At 39.5% G+C, this 15,320-nt stretch overlaps 1 protein-coding gene across 5 annotated transcripts in view; it reads left to right on the forward strand.

Moving 5' to 3' along the window:
* Positions 1-15,320, forward strand: part of EZH2 (enhancer of zeste 2 polycomb repressive complex 2 subunit) — a 48,700-nt gene that overhangs the window by 24,430 nt on the left and 8,950 nt on the right. For all 5 annotated transcript variants that reach the window (XM_065398042.1, XM_065398043.1, XM_065398045.1 and 2 more), the window contains 5 exons: positions 4,201-4,292; positions 5,986-6,226; positions 6,661-6,830; positions 7,203-7,297; positions 14,139-14,179. In XM_065398042.1, the coding sequence (XP_065254114.1) occupies positions 4,201-4,292; positions 5,986-6,226; positions 6,661-6,830; positions 7,203-7,297; positions 14,139-14,179 (639 nt within the window). The remainder of the gene's footprint in view (positions 1-4,200; positions 4,293-5,985; positions 6,227-6,660; positions 6,831-7,202; positions 7,298-14,138; positions 14,180-15,320) is intronic.

The following is a 15,320-nucleotide window of genomic DNA, read 5'->3' on the forward strand; positions in this document are numbered from 1 at the left end:
GCCTCTTGGACAAAGCAGATGCATCTCTGATAGCAATCTGTTAAAATGCCACTGTGTGCTACCTTCACACCTTTGCTGAGCACTGCAGGATGAAGTCAAGACCTCAGCAGATGCAGTTTTTGGAGGAAATGGAGGAGCCCATTGTGGAGTGCTAATTCCACCCTATAGCAATCAGAATGCTACTTTGGGAGGTCCAAGGGTCTGGAATGGCATAGAGAATCAGAGAGAATGGAAATTACCCACTTGATCTGTTTTTCTTTTTAATCCTCCTGTTTATCAGTCCAGACCCCCTTCTTATTGAGACTAGCATCACTTTATATAGTTTCAAGTTTTTTATCCAAATATTTTGAATTTCTAATAAAATGTTGGAAAGAAGTTATCATTAACTTTTGAAATGTCAAGTACACTTGATGAGCTGGGTACCCCTTTATATACAGGCGATGACATTACTGGAACAGCGTGTATTACTGTCTTCTTTTGCTCGTAGTTATACCTAAGTGTTTGGAATAACAGAATTTAGAAGAAGGATAATTATTGGGTATAGAGAACTTCCCAAAAAGCTTGTTTATGGAACAAATGTACATTCCAGACTAAAATACTGCCTATGTGTTTGCATCTTCATAAATATTAGGAATGAGTAAGGTCTTGACGATTGTGAGCCAATTGGGGACAATGCAGATCACAAATCCCAGGAGAATGATTCCAATCTTGATTGAAGAGATCCGGCTATGGAATGAACTTTCAGACTCTAGCATCCCTAGGAAACTGAAACCTTCCACTATTGGGGGGAGGAAAACAACAACAAAAACTTTCCACTATTGCAAGAATGACATTCACAATATTGACATCCCTTCTATGCAAATGGGTCCTCTTCCCTGCCCCCCCCCCATCAGAAACCAACCAACAGCAACAAAAAATACCCAACACAGTTTTGACTGACTGACACAAAATTCTCGTGGTGTAGTTTTTAAAGTATTTGTATGTTAACTCCTGATGCACCTTCTTTTTCAGATGTCTGTGGTGATGTGTTAAAATGCTGAAATGCCTAGTTTGTAATAGAACAGAAGCACAACAGCAGAGATTTGTCTTTTTTGGTTTTGTTTTATAAATTTGCTTTTGTGCAGACCAGGAAGAAAATTGTTGGCACACATTTTTAGGACAAATATAGCCGCACCCATAAGAGGTCATAATGAAAATGTTCACGTGTGAAACTGATACATATAACTAAAATAGTTTTGATTTCTGCAGATTTCTACAGTCTTGTAAACCACTTGCAACCAGTGTTCCCAGCTGTATTCTCAAATTACTGCAGAGCCATTTTCCTTGTGGATAGAGGAGAGGAGAAACTGTTAATATAGAAGAAAGTAAAAGTCTTTCAGAACAATAAAAAGTCCATATTTTCAGCACTAAACATTTTAAATACGGAAAGACTTGCTTTTCCTCTGTGTTATTGCTTTCTGTTTTCCTGCTTCCCTTCATTATTTTTAGAAACTGAAAAATAATGTTTAAAACTTCTGGCATTAAATATTTTGAGGTATAAGATTTCTTTGAGTGTATATTTCATATATTTAATGTACAAAACATCTGAACACATCAAGGATGTATAGGTGTAGAAACTACATACAATATTAAAGCTATAAACTTCAATGTAGAGGGAAAAGAAATGTTAGTTAAGTATAATGCATACTTCAAAGGGGGCAGAGCTGAAGTTGTGCATTTATCCTGAACTTTGGCACTTCCTAGTAACTGAGAGTTCAACAATGCAGCTATTACTTCTAAATATAGTGTTTGGTAAGGAGTTATTTAACATATTTGGGACACCTGGTGGTAAGAATTTTTTAACTAAAATAGTATTGTTAATATCTTATTTGATATTATAAAGCAATGTAAAGACTTATGGTGCTTAAGAATCACAATTTCAGACATCAGATTACAAAGCCTACGTGGAGCAATACAAAGTATTGGGGAACAGTCTGAGTCTCATGAATGTTCTCTCTCCCCCACCCCCCATTATTATTATTATTTTTTTTAAATTTGTACTTACTAAAGCCTGAACTGGGCTTTATTGGTAACTATTGGGTTTAAATTGGAACCAAATATACCAATTCCTTTTAGGTTGTGGGATTAAAAAGTACCCTAGAACTACACTAATTTCAAAGAGGATAGCAGGTCCTGATGTAAATTGGTGCAGTTCTATGTCAGTCTTTGGCGCTACATCGATTTACATCAGCTGAGGATCTGGCTTAGCATGTTTAGTGTTTCAGTCTTTGTGATATTGAGTTCAAACTCTTCTTTGTATTTTGCTATATGTACTACCAGAGTCTAAAATGTGTTATCTTTTGTGCTTCAGAATTGTGCAATCTGAGTATCAGATTTTCACTATGGAATTAAATTGCTTGCCATTGAGACTTGACATACGATCTTGTAAATGCACAGCAATTGCTTTTACATCTTAACTATTGCTGCTTGAAAATAATTCATGTTATTCAGGTTTTCCCTATACTAAATTGAGGGAGAAATGTAAACACTGCTGTTATGTTAATATGGCAAAATTGTAAAAGATCTTTAATAGCCTTAAAAATAAATATTAGTCAATGTATACTAGAGGCTAAATGGAGGCTAGTTATCCTTTCAGAGCCTGATTCTCACTCTAGGAATTAAGTAGAGTCATAGAGGGCTGTATTAGCCCTCCACACTGGGGTTAGTTTAACCTATTTTGTATAGTAGCTTTAAAAAAAAAAACAACCCCAAAACCCTCCCCCTAAAATAATGGTTAATTTTCTGAGTTGGGTAGCGGAGCACTGTGAATTCAAGGCAGGCATCACAATGATCACATTTTCTTTTAATTAAAGAACAATACCATGTTGTATTTAATAGCACTTGTAAAAATATTTGTTTTCTTCATTGTGTATAATAGCCTACTGGAAATATAAGTGACATTCAGTTTCTTACCAATTTTTCCCCCTCTGTCATTGGATTCCTCTGAAAAGGAGTTGATTTTTTATCTTCCTTCTTGGCTATATTTATTCAGTTCAGGCGTAGCTAATACAGAAAGATATCAGTGAGGTAGATTATCTAGATTATGCTTCCATGGTGACCCTGATCTGTGGTTAAGAGGGCTAAGTATCTTTTGAACAAATGATCATATGAATGTCTCTTGAAATGTTGACGGTGAACCACAGAACAGAAGTGTGTTCTTCATTGCTTTTTTATGATGTATAAAGATGACCTCAGAGGTGGTATTTAATCTTCATGCACACTCTTAAAAAGAAATTGGAAACATTAGGTCATTTCAGTTTTCCCCTTAAATACTGGAGAACTAATTGAATAACCATCAGGCTGCATGTGGAATTTTCAAAAGCACCTACATAATTTAGAACACACATTCTATTGACAGTGTAGCTGCGAGTTTCCCCACACTACTTAGGATCTTACAACAAAAAGAGGAAAGTCAAGATATTCGAAAGGGCTTGTTTTTTTTATTGTATTTTTGTGTGGTGAAGAGTTCTTTTGAGGTGGTCTTCGGACGTCAAAGGAACAGTTAAGGGAATTATTAAAGCTCATTTTGCATCTATGCGAACACTGAAGTCTCATTTACACTAAGGCCTCTTTACGCTTTCAGAGCAGTGTAAAGTGGCCTGGAAGTGGGTATAGTAAAAATTGGCTCCCACTTTTTAAAGTTCCAGAGGTTTAATGTAAATGAGATCTTTGATGATAATTGAAAAAATCAGGATTGATTGCCTAGTTGTCAACCACTATTTGTCCTGGTCTTGAAGCAGGAAGGAGCATGTTCTTGATGGAAAGTCTGTGAATAAGAAGTTTGACTCCCACTGGTAGTACCAATGCTCTGTCTGAAAGAGGGTGGGGGAAACCAAACTAACCCAGGACATTGCCCCTGGTGTGTGTGTGTGTGTGTGTGTGTGTGTGTGTAAGAGAGAGAAAAGGGTAATCATTTTTACTTAAGTGATCTGAATAGGTGGAAACATACTATAAGTTATCAGCTTTGCACAATTTTACTTGCCCACTCTTTTTTTATTTTTTTTAAATGGTAAATAAAATACCATTTAGGTTTTTCTTTCACTATTACTATGGTTGCCATCAGGCCACTTTTGGTGAAGTTCAGATAAATTTTCAATTTTGTAAGTATTTGTGAAACACACATTTAAAAATACTTATTTGAGAAATATTTTTGTTTTACAGCATTCCACGCAACTCCTAACACTTACAAACGGAAGAATACAGAAACAGCAATAGATAATAAACCTTGTGGACAGCATTGTTATCAGCATCTGGTAAGATAACTTATTTCATTGGGTAGATGGAGAGTTGAGGTTTTTTTTGTACTTTCTATTTAGCAAAAAATAAAAATCAAGTGTTGAAAAAGGTTAAGCCCGTAGTGAAATGAATCTAGTCAAGCCATACTATGCAGTGCTGTAGGAAACTCTGTTGATGACTAAGGTCCCATGTGGTGTTAGGAGATACTGTGCTAATGAAGATGTGAAATTTAGGTGCTAGCAACTTGCAGTCAAAGTTTTCATAGCACTTTTCATAAAAGTAAGGATAGTGACTCCAGTGACCAGGCCAAAGTTCAAATTGGGAAGTTGAATTATTTCATATGAAAGTACGTACCTCTAACAGTGTGAGTATAGGGTTACCATATTTCAGGACACGGCCAAAGGGGCAGCTAGAGGAGAGGGGGGAGCTAGAGGAGTGTGTGTGTACACTGGGAGGGAGTATTTGGGGGGTGTTGGAGGGGTTTGTGTGTATACTGGGAGGGGCACCTGGAGGGGGGAACCTGCTGCCTCACTCTCCAGGTGGGGGGGGGCTGTGTGTTGCTCCCTGTAGTGATGGCAGGGCAGCTGTCGCAGGCACAGAACACAGCATCTGCAGTCTGCCAGCACCTCCCTGCCTCTCCCCCTCCCCAAAGCTGGGAGCTGGGGCTTGGGTGGGTAGGATCCAGCAGCTGTGGCTGCAGGGGAGGGACCAATCTCGGCATGGAGATAGGTCTTTCTGAACTGCAACCTCTGTTTGCAAAAATCCGGACATTGCCTCTTATTTGAAAAAAGCGCCCGGACAGAGGGTGGAGGATCAAAAACAAGAAAACGTTTGGGGAAGACCCAGATGTATGGTAACCCTATATGAGTCTCTTCCTCTCTCAGTAATGCACTGTTAACAGGCCCAGTCCTGAGCTGGGGCTTGTCTACTGACCTTTTACCGCAGGTGTAAGAGAGTTATGAACTGAGCCCTGATCTGTAATTTATCTGTCATAAATTTCATAAACTGCAGGGATTTGTTTCATTGTCAGGGAGGGTCTCCGCCAATGTTTGTGTCCCTTAAGAAGCTGATATGGGTGAGGGATGGAGAACTTAGTTGATATAGTTTCAAACCCCACCACACTTCTCTCAGTTTTAAGGGTTATTTTTGTAGGAGAAATAATTTTCTAATCCAAAAATTGTTTGCTATACATTCTCTCAATCATATCCATCTCAAAGAAAATGAGAGAAAATACTATGCTGTATTCATCTTTCCCTGTAATACCAGACCTCTTTTAGCTATAACACCTTAGCAGTTCCCAACATTTCTGTTTTTGGCAATGGACTTTATGCTGGAAAATTTTTATTTGTCCATCATCAAAGATGAAAGTATTTTTTCATTTCTTTAAGTCAAAGTGAAAATAGAATGTGGGCACTAATATCAAAGCTAAGTAAATTGATATCTCAAACTGTGTGTACTTTATTGATGCACACAGTAAAAATCATGAGCATGAGACGACTCAAAAGCATTGTGGATAAACATTTTTAGATTTATATTAAAATATGTAAATAGTTACTTTATCTGAAACCTGCTGTGTAAATTATGAATTTTTTCATGATTCGGGCTTTGGCTTTAAGTGACTAGTGATCCATTCTCACCTCTCACCTCCCTCCTCCCCAAATTAAAACATTTAAAACCCATGTACTGAAGACTCTATTATTCTTTATTTAGGAAGGGGCAAAGGAGTTTGCAGCTGCTCTGACTGCTGAGCGAATAAAGACACCACCAAAGCGCCCAGGTGGCCGCCGAAGAGGAAGACTTCCAAATAACACCAGCAGGCCCAGCACACCAACAATAAATGTGTTGGAATCAAAGGACACAGATAGTGACAGGGAAGCAGGAGCAGAAACTGGAGGTGAAAATAATGATAAAGAGGAAGAAGAGAAGAAAGATGAAACATCCAGTTCCTCTGGTGAGGCCAATCAATGCTTTAATAAGAAATGGATTGTGAGGAGAGGTCTCAAACCATAATTAAGCAACCTTAGAAGCCACACATTTTTGGGTGTATTTGGACTTCTAATTTAATTAGAAGATATGGGATAGTATCTTTATCACAGAGAGCCTTATAATGAAAGTTCAGAATAACTTCATTTGTTTGGCACTGTCTCCTGAATACTTTCAGAAGCTAGACTGTGCTACTGTGCTAGACTGTGAATTCTTCCCACTGTCTGATTATAGCTTTTGTCTGAAGATGTGTAAAAACTTCTGTATGTGGTGTCTTCTCACTTAAAAAAACCCCAGGACTTTGTTCTGTTACAGTTCACACATAACTTGATGTTTTTAAGAGTCATGGAAACTTAAATTGTGAGAGAAGCCTCAACCTGATTGATGCTCTTGATGTTGCAGAGGCAAATTCCAGGTGTCAGACACCAATAAAGATGAAGCCAAATATTGAGCCTCCTGAGAATGTGGAATGGAGTGGTGCAGAAGCCTCGATGTTCAGAGTTCTCATTGGCACCTACTATGACAACTTCTGTGCAATTGCTAGATTAATTGGGACCAAAACATGCAGGCAGGTAAGAAGTGAAAATTGCTTATTTTGGTGGCAGCATGCTATTTTCAAAACTGGATAGAAAATATATGTTAATACTCATTCTTATAAGAGAATTTATTAACCAACTTGGTTTTCCTGAGAACCCTGTCTTCTCTGATTTTTAAAAATTTGTACAATGAATTTTAGTGATTTCAATGTATCATACAATTTAAAATACACAGCTATTTTTATTTGATCATTTAAGATCAAATAAGATAAAATAAGAAATATATCTATAAAGGGAAGAAATTTTGTGGCTTGTTATAATTTGTAAGGTGTTGGAGGAAATCATTCTAACATAATAGAAAGCTTCATTTTCTATAAGTGAGATATATGTTATGGTATCTCTTGCTAGGTGTATGAGTTTAGAGTAAAAGAATCTAGTATTATTGCTCCAGTTCCTGCTGAAGATGTTGATACTCCTCCAAGAAAGAAGAAGAGGAAGCACAGGTAAATCTGTTAATAAATAACCTTAGAAGCTAAACATGATAACCCATAGGACAGGGGTTCTCAACCTTTTTTCTTTCTGAGCTCCCCCAACATGCTATAAAAACTCCACGGTCCACTTGTGCCATAACTGTTTTTATGCACATAAAAGCCAGGACCAGTGTTAAGGGGTAGCAAGGAGGACAACTGTCTGGGGCCCCATGCAGCTAAGTTGCTCAGGCTTCAGCTTCAGCTGTTGGCTCGGGGCCCCAGGCTTCAGCCTCATGAGGTGGTGCTTTGGCTTTCTGCCCTGGGACCCAGCAAGTCTAATGCCAGCCCTGTTTGGCAGACCCCCTGAAACCTGCTCCCCAGGGGCCCCGGACCCTGGTTGAGAACCACTGCCAAAGGAGACTTATTGAGCCAGCAGTACACAAGTAAGGTCTTTGAAAGAAAAGGCTGCTTATTTCTTCTCCTTATTCCTTTGCTTTCAAAGAACATAAATGAAACAAAATTGTCCAATTTCTCAACAACAAAAAAACCAAAAGAAAACCCCAAAACTGTTCTACCTTTATAAATAGTCAAGTTCTTCACAGGTGCTTATAGGCTTATTGCAACAAGTAAATTCAAGTTGGGGTTAGATTCACATTATTCCAGACAAATGTTATAATAATCAAAAATTCACATTAGTGTAGAATAGGTTAGGTTTTGTTGAATTAAGAAAAAAAAAAAAAAGGCAAAAGGAGATACTACCACTTAGTAGATTTTTTTTTTTTTGTGGCAACATTCCAACAAAAAAATTCCTTGAGGTTTTATAATATGTCATTTCCCAATAGTCTGAATCAGTAGTGAATAGAAGATATTCTGCAAATTAGTATGCAGATTTTGTCCATATGGTAAAATGTAATGCTTCAAACAAGCAATAACCTGTAATATGCTGGAAAAGTAAGACACACATCCTCCCTTTTAAAAAACAAAACAATTCTTGATCACCTACATAGACTCAGACTTTCCGGCTTATTTACCAACTAGATACTTAGTTGAAGAACCATGCTAGGAGGCTACTAAAGTTCCAGTACAAGACAAAGGTCATATGGCAACTTATCTACGTTTATTGATATAAGTGATAAGGAAAGCTGTTATAAGGCTCTTTCTGAGGATATAAAAAGCCCATCCAAAATAAACTTTCTAAAATTTTTTTAAAATGCCCCTCTTCTTCCCCCTCTCCCCCCCCCCGTTTCTTGTCTATCTACTTTGCAACATCTGAACACTTTTGATAGTGACAATTTCTTAACTAAAAATCTGGGGTCCAACAGAAACCCAAGCATGGGACAATTCTGTGTGTGTTCTGGTGAATGTTTTTATTCCTAGAAGGGTGAGAGGGGAAAAAAGGAAGAGAAGAACCCTCAGTAGCCAAGAGATCTTCGAAAAACTTCTTTCTATTTTTCCCAAATGGCTGCCTGTTTCTCCCCTCCCCCTACTTTTTCCAGCAATTAATCCCTATTACTTTCCTGGCTCCTCTCTACCTGTTTCATAGTCTTCTTGCTCAAGGAGAGCCTTCCATTGATCTTCGTGCAGAAGCTTCGACAGCGATAAAATGAACTGACTGCTTGTAGTGTAGAGAGACAATCAAACCAGGGTAGAAAAGGGGGTCAGTGAGCAGCTGGAAGCGGTCCTGCTCTGTTCAGATCACAATAGTACCATTGCTCCCTCTGCTTCATAGCTCTCAACTGTCCTGAGGCATTTGGTGGGCAAGATTTTCAAAATCTGAAATTGTCCAGCCAAACTGGACAGTTGGCAGCTCGGTCTAGGAATGTTGTTAGCTTTGAATTCTGTTTTTCTCTGTTATTCTGGTTCATTGGGTGGGGAAGTGCTATACACCAATGTGTTCTTTCTGACTGGTTGCCAATGTGTCCGTGATAAGTGATTTCAGGGGGTCTTTACTGCTTTTACAACATCTCATTGGATTCTGCATTTTACTATGTCAGCTCAAAGATTAATGGGTTACTTTTCCTCCTACGTAAGAAGCATCTTGAGTAAAACAAAACAATATTGTCAACACTTGTTCATGATGGTTTTCTTGTTTCTCTGCCTCCTTGGGAGAGATGCAGCTAGAGGTTTACAAGTGGCTGAAACACTGTGAATGAAGAGGTAGAAAGTGTTCTTTATGTTGTTTCCAGTCTAAATCTACTGTACCGGAGCCAGGCTGCTTAAATTGTGTTGAACAACCTGTCTCTGACTCTCCTAATTTTGGGACATGGCTTCCATTGCAGGCTCTCCAGAGCCTGCTGCACGCTCCAGTTCCTTTCTGCCAGAAGACAGCAGAGAGCCTGAAGAACAATTCATAGTGGCTTCCTACGTTCACAGGCACCATCCTTCTGAAGGAGAACTCCATTCGTAGAGGAGAAAAAGCAGCAGCAGCAGGCTCAGTTAAGAGCCTTTGTAACATCTTTCTACCTGACTTTTTCATTAAGCTTTCTGTTCAGTCTGTGTGGCCCCTCTACCAATATGCTGAAGCCGTCTTGCAAGCCAAACTGCTACTATTTACTCCACATGAGCACTACTAAACTTAACTTCCTGCAGCATCGGGTTCCCACACCATCTTAGCATGCCAGTCTGCTCAAAGAATGGAAAGCCTAGTAGGAAATACAGCCTGCTCATTGCTGAGAGCAGTTTCCTTCTCTCCTTACTATGCCAAAGTCTTTTCGATTCCTGATAATGCTGTGCTAAAGAGAGAGGAAAACTTTCTTTTTACACCTCTGTTGTAGGAGCCTAATAACTTCAGTTGTCCTGAGGTGTCTTTTTATGTACCATCTCTGCAGCCCAACAGTTTGTAAAAGCTATTCTTCCTAATTAAACCGAGAAGACAGCTCTGTATAAGAGACAACCAGTTTAACAACTTAAATAAAGAGCAAAATTCCACCAACTCAAAAGAATGTGACCATACACTGAGATGAGAAGAAATTGGTACTTTAGTCATTCATTCTGACATGCTTACATGCATATCTAGTTGATATGAATGAAATAGTCATCAGTCTCCCTCTGATCTCACTGGATTAATAATGATCAGCTGTAATGAGTTGTTTTCCCTCATTAAATAGGACTTGACTTGATTTCTTAGACTAAATTTAAGTGAAGAAATATTCTTGATGATTTTCTATCCAGATAGATGTCATTTGAATTCTTCTTTCTGTCCTTATTCTTCAGGGATTGGTTCTTCATAGCACCTAGCTATAGCTTTTCTATATTATTCTGCCCAGGATACCGAGTATCTTGGCCAAAGTATCATCGTGGCCTGGCAAGCAGTGTGGCTGATGTCTTGACCCAAATTACTTGCATTCCCCTGTAAAAGGCTGCATCTTTAGAGTGAGTCTAGACACGGAATCTTTAAGGAGTCTAATGAGAACAAAAGCAGAAAAGCAAAAACCTGCTTTTCCAACCGATCTAACTGCATATATCAGTTGAATTTTCATTTCTAAACTCAAGAGACCGATTCAGTGTTGTCCTCATGCCTTTACTATGGATAGATTTTAGCAGTTTCCCCAGAAATGTCTATAGCTGCTATCCGGTTGATGTCAGCATCTTCTGGATTTTTAGCCAGAAAGGTCAACATATTTGACAAACAATTTCAGTAATCAGAAGTGAACATAATCCAGAAGCATTCAGTTATTAAATGCACAGGCAGGCAGGAACCAGATGTAGAGATCAGTTTGTCTCCCACTTTGTTGGAGATCAGCCATCAGTAATTGGCCTATTGTTCCTGATACCTGGATTTAGGAATAACACTTGTGAATGCTTTCTCACCTTCCAACATGTATTTATATACTGAAATTGCTCTTGCCTAAAAGATTCTCCAAGTACCACTTCTTGGTAAGCCTACCTCATCTGGCTTGATGTTTGCAACACCTCCTGACTATTACTGGGGAGAATGGGAGAAGTGGCATGTACAGTAAGAGGAAATTACTCACTAGTAATTGTTTGTCATGGTCCAGTATTTATTCCATCCTACATCCCTTGGGAAACATCACTTGAAGTTCCTCTATTTTATACTATCCTACTACTACTTTGCTGTGGAAATCTCCCACTTGACACTTTTGCCTCTTTGCTTCCTGGTAGTTGAAAATACAACATTGTCTTGTGTTGCTGAGTAGGATGGGAGAAGAGATAACAAATAGAATTACTGGTGAGAAATCTCTCACCCCCACCACTTGTCCTATCCCCAGTATGTCACTCGTTGAGGCCATTAAAGGAAAGGTGCAGTGCTTCCAGGCAACCTTCCACCTCTTAGTCATTCAGTTTCTGAAAGCCACCATGCTAATCTTAGTGTTTATGTTGCCACCTATCGCCAGTATCAAAGGCCTGGTCCCCACTAAGCCCCCACTTCGGACTAAGGTACGCAAATTCAGCTACGTTAATAACGTAGCTGAATTCGAAGTACCTTAGTCCGAACTTACCGCGGGTCCAGACGCGGCAGGCAGGCTCCCCCGTCGATGCCGCGTACTCCTCTCGCCGAGCTGGAGTACCGGCGTCGACGGCGAGCACTTCCGGGATCGATCTGGGATCGATTTATCGCGTCTAAACCAGACGCGATAAATCGATCCCAGAACATCGATTGCCTGCCGCCGGACCCTCCAGTAAGTGTAGACGTACCCAAAGAGCACTAGTCAGACCTCTAGTTATCCCAGATGGCCCATGTTGAAGCATTCACTTGGTCCCTAATGTCATCTTTAATTCCCCCTCTGAACTCATGATCACAATATACCTTTAATCCTTTACTCTCAAAGTACTGTTTTGGTGGCCCTAGTCTCCTTCAGAAGAGTCAGTGAGCTGGCATAATTCATCACAACTTCCATATCTAATTTTCTACCACGTAAAGTTATTTTGGTTCTGATCTTCTTGGCCAAAGTGTTAATCTTTCATTTTAATCCATCTCCTTGCCAAATTTTCTATGAAATCTAATGCACCCTTAGAAAGGAGGTGGCACACCTTGGACCTCTGCAGGACATTAGTACCGTATATACTCGTTCATAAGCCGAATATTTTCGGTAAAAAAGTGACTCATCAAAGAGTGGGGGTCGGCTTATAAATGGGTTTACACCAAAATTTGATGATTTTAAATTCTATGGAATCATTGAATTGAATATCTAATATATTGTTTACTTGGCGCGTCTGCAGGCACGGAGCCCCTCGGCTCCCTGTGGCTGCGGTTCGCCGTTCCCAGCCAATGGGAGCTGTGGGAAGTGGCGCGCTCCCATTGGCTGGGAACGGCAAACCGCGGACACTAGGAGCCGAGGGGCTCTTTCCTGCAGATGCTCTAAGTAAACAAAACGTCCAGGGCCGCTAGCGGCTTACCCTAAGGGGCCAGGAGCCAAAGTTTGCCAACCCCATAAATATAGGATCGGCTTATGAAAGAGTCATATAGTTTTTGCTATTTTTACCTATCCATCTTGGGGAGTCGGCTTATAAACTAACGGGCTCATGAACGAGTATATACGGTATGTTACTTTGTTAGAATTGGAGAAGTACTTAATTCATAGACACTTGATAATGATCAAAGGTCTGATTCAAGAGTCTTATCTATGAAAATCTTCCATTACCGGTAGGGAATTTGGCATACTGCTAATCCATATTGTCATCTTGGGCCAAAAGAAGGAAAGCTTCTGTGGTGGAAGTATTGTTCAGCTGTGTAGTCTTTTCTACTTTTAACTAGTCTGGAGTGTTTGAAGAATGTAACTTAATCATGTGAGGTATATTAAATTTTCTGACTTGAAATCTTATTTCTCCCTTCAAGTAGTTGGGAAGCAGAGTTCTAGAGAGGTTCTATGTCTCTTAATTGAAGTAATACAGTGCAGAAATAGGAATTTTTACCTGTTTATATCCTTTTACTTCAGTATTGTACCCGCTTGGAGTGACCTACCTTGAAAAGGAATTAAATCTGTTTTGTATAACATTTTTTTTGAAGAAAAGTTATAAATCTGAAGAAATTAAGAACCTGAACTCTGAGTCTCATAGTTAACCTGTTCTCCATCCAATTAAGTAGACTCTTGTCAAGGTAATGCATATTTAATGTAAGCTAGCTGTGTGGAGAATCATGTTGCGTTTGGTTAAAGCTGTTGGGTACACAGGAGGAAAAAACAGTAATCCGTCAGAATCAAAATTGACGTAATGCTGTGCAGAAAGGAAATAGGTAGAAATTCCTATTTGGTTAAACATATATTTAAATGTATATAAGCTTTGAAAGAAGAACTTCTGGGTGTTTGTAGTCATTGGAAAGAAATGCAGATTTATGGTTCTGTTCCTTAAACATTTGAATCTACCATGAGAATTTCTCACTACGCACAACACTCTGCATTACGTGGACCAGTTACAATAATTAACTCTCTCCAGAAATGGAGATCTATACAGAAGCAAATCGACAGTCCGTCCCATAGTCACAAATAATAAAAATTTAATGTTGGTATTTAAACGTATGAATTAACTCCTTGGGAATATAAATTTAGGAAATCCTGGCTGCACATGATTTAACTTTATTATGGTGAAACTTGGTAGTTCAATTAGTTTTAACTGCTAAAGAAACAATATATTGGAACTACAGCTTTAAAGCAAAATTAAAAACACTGGTTTCTAACATAATTTTTAGTAGATTGTAAATTGCCTCAAGCACGTTGATGTCACCAGATTTTAGCAGTAAACTGGGCTAGTGTGGAGGTTCTCCTGTAAAACTTCGATGTAGAAGGTTTAGGAATTCTTGTTACAGAAGACTTTCCCAGTTAAATGATGTAGGTACCTAGAACTGCAGCTACATTCCCCAGCCCAGTACAGGAGGAGTTCCTGTCAACCTTCTTGTGTTTGTTTTGTGTTTTTGCAGGTTGTGGGCTGCTCATTGCAGAAAGATACAGCTGAAAAAGGGTTAGCATCTTTCCATTCAACTTTATGTCCTGAATTTTTAAGATCCTACTAATGTTTTCTGAATGATGTTAGGCCATTTTATACTTTTCATGGGGAGTCGAGGGTCACAAGGAGACTGAAGAATAGTAACCATACATTACTGATATAGCAGGGACAGAGGATATTCCACATTGTTCAGAAAAGCTTTGCATATTTTAAAAGAAAATAAAACTAAATAGGAAGGAGGCAATGAATTCATAACACTTTGGGCAGGCCTTGTTATAGTGCAAATAACACAGCACAACTCTTATTGTGATGAGCTGCATTTGTGTGGGTTTTTTATTTTGAAAAATGCTCTAGATATTTGTGGGGATGGGAGAGACTTTGATTAAAGAATAATCTTCTGTTCAGAGGTGGATTTTTTTTTTTTTTTTTTGCTGCTTGGTTGTAAACTGAAACAGATATAATATTATACAACTACACCTAAACCAGCATAAGTGCTAGTGGATTGAAGGCAGATATTAATTTATATATCACCCAAAGTCTATTAGCCGCTCTACAGATAAAGCAAAAGACAAGATTCCTGCCTTCAAGAGCCTAGGGCTTATCATCACAGGGAAATTGACCAGCAGAAATATAGCGGTATAATTGTATGGGTATTGCTAAGCAGTATAATTCCTCTTGTGGAATAAAAATGACCTTAGTTTAGATCAGTGGGGGCAGCCTGTGGGCCACACACGGCCCATCAGGGTAATCCGCTGGCAGACTGCCCAACAGTTTGCTTACATTTGCATGGCTGCCCGCAGCTCCCAATGGCCAGTTTGCTGTTCCCGGCCAATGGGAGCTGCGGGAAGCGGCAGCCAGCACATCCCTGTGGCCCGCGCCACTTCCTGCAGCTCCCAGTGGCCGGGAATGGTGAACTGTGGCCACTAGGAGCTGCGGGCGGTGTGCAAATGTAAACAAACTGTCTGTCTGGTGGCTCGCCAGCAGATTACTCTGATGGGCTGCATGTGGCCCACAGGTTGCCCACATACAGAGCTATAGTTTTCACAGGCTTCTAATTTTCCATGGGAGCGCTCAACCCCTGCTCCGCCCCAGGCCCCACCTCTTCACCCCTTGCTCCACCCCTACTCAGCTCTTTCTGCCCAGGAGCGTGCCCCGT

This window comes from Emys orbicularis, chromosome 2, assembly GCF_028017835.1.
Source record: "Emys orbicularis isolate rEmyOrb1 chromosome 2, rEmyOrb1.hap1, whole genome shotgun sequence".
Lineage (NCBI taxonomy): Eukaryota > Metazoa > Chordata > Testudines > Emydidae > Emys > Emys orbicularis.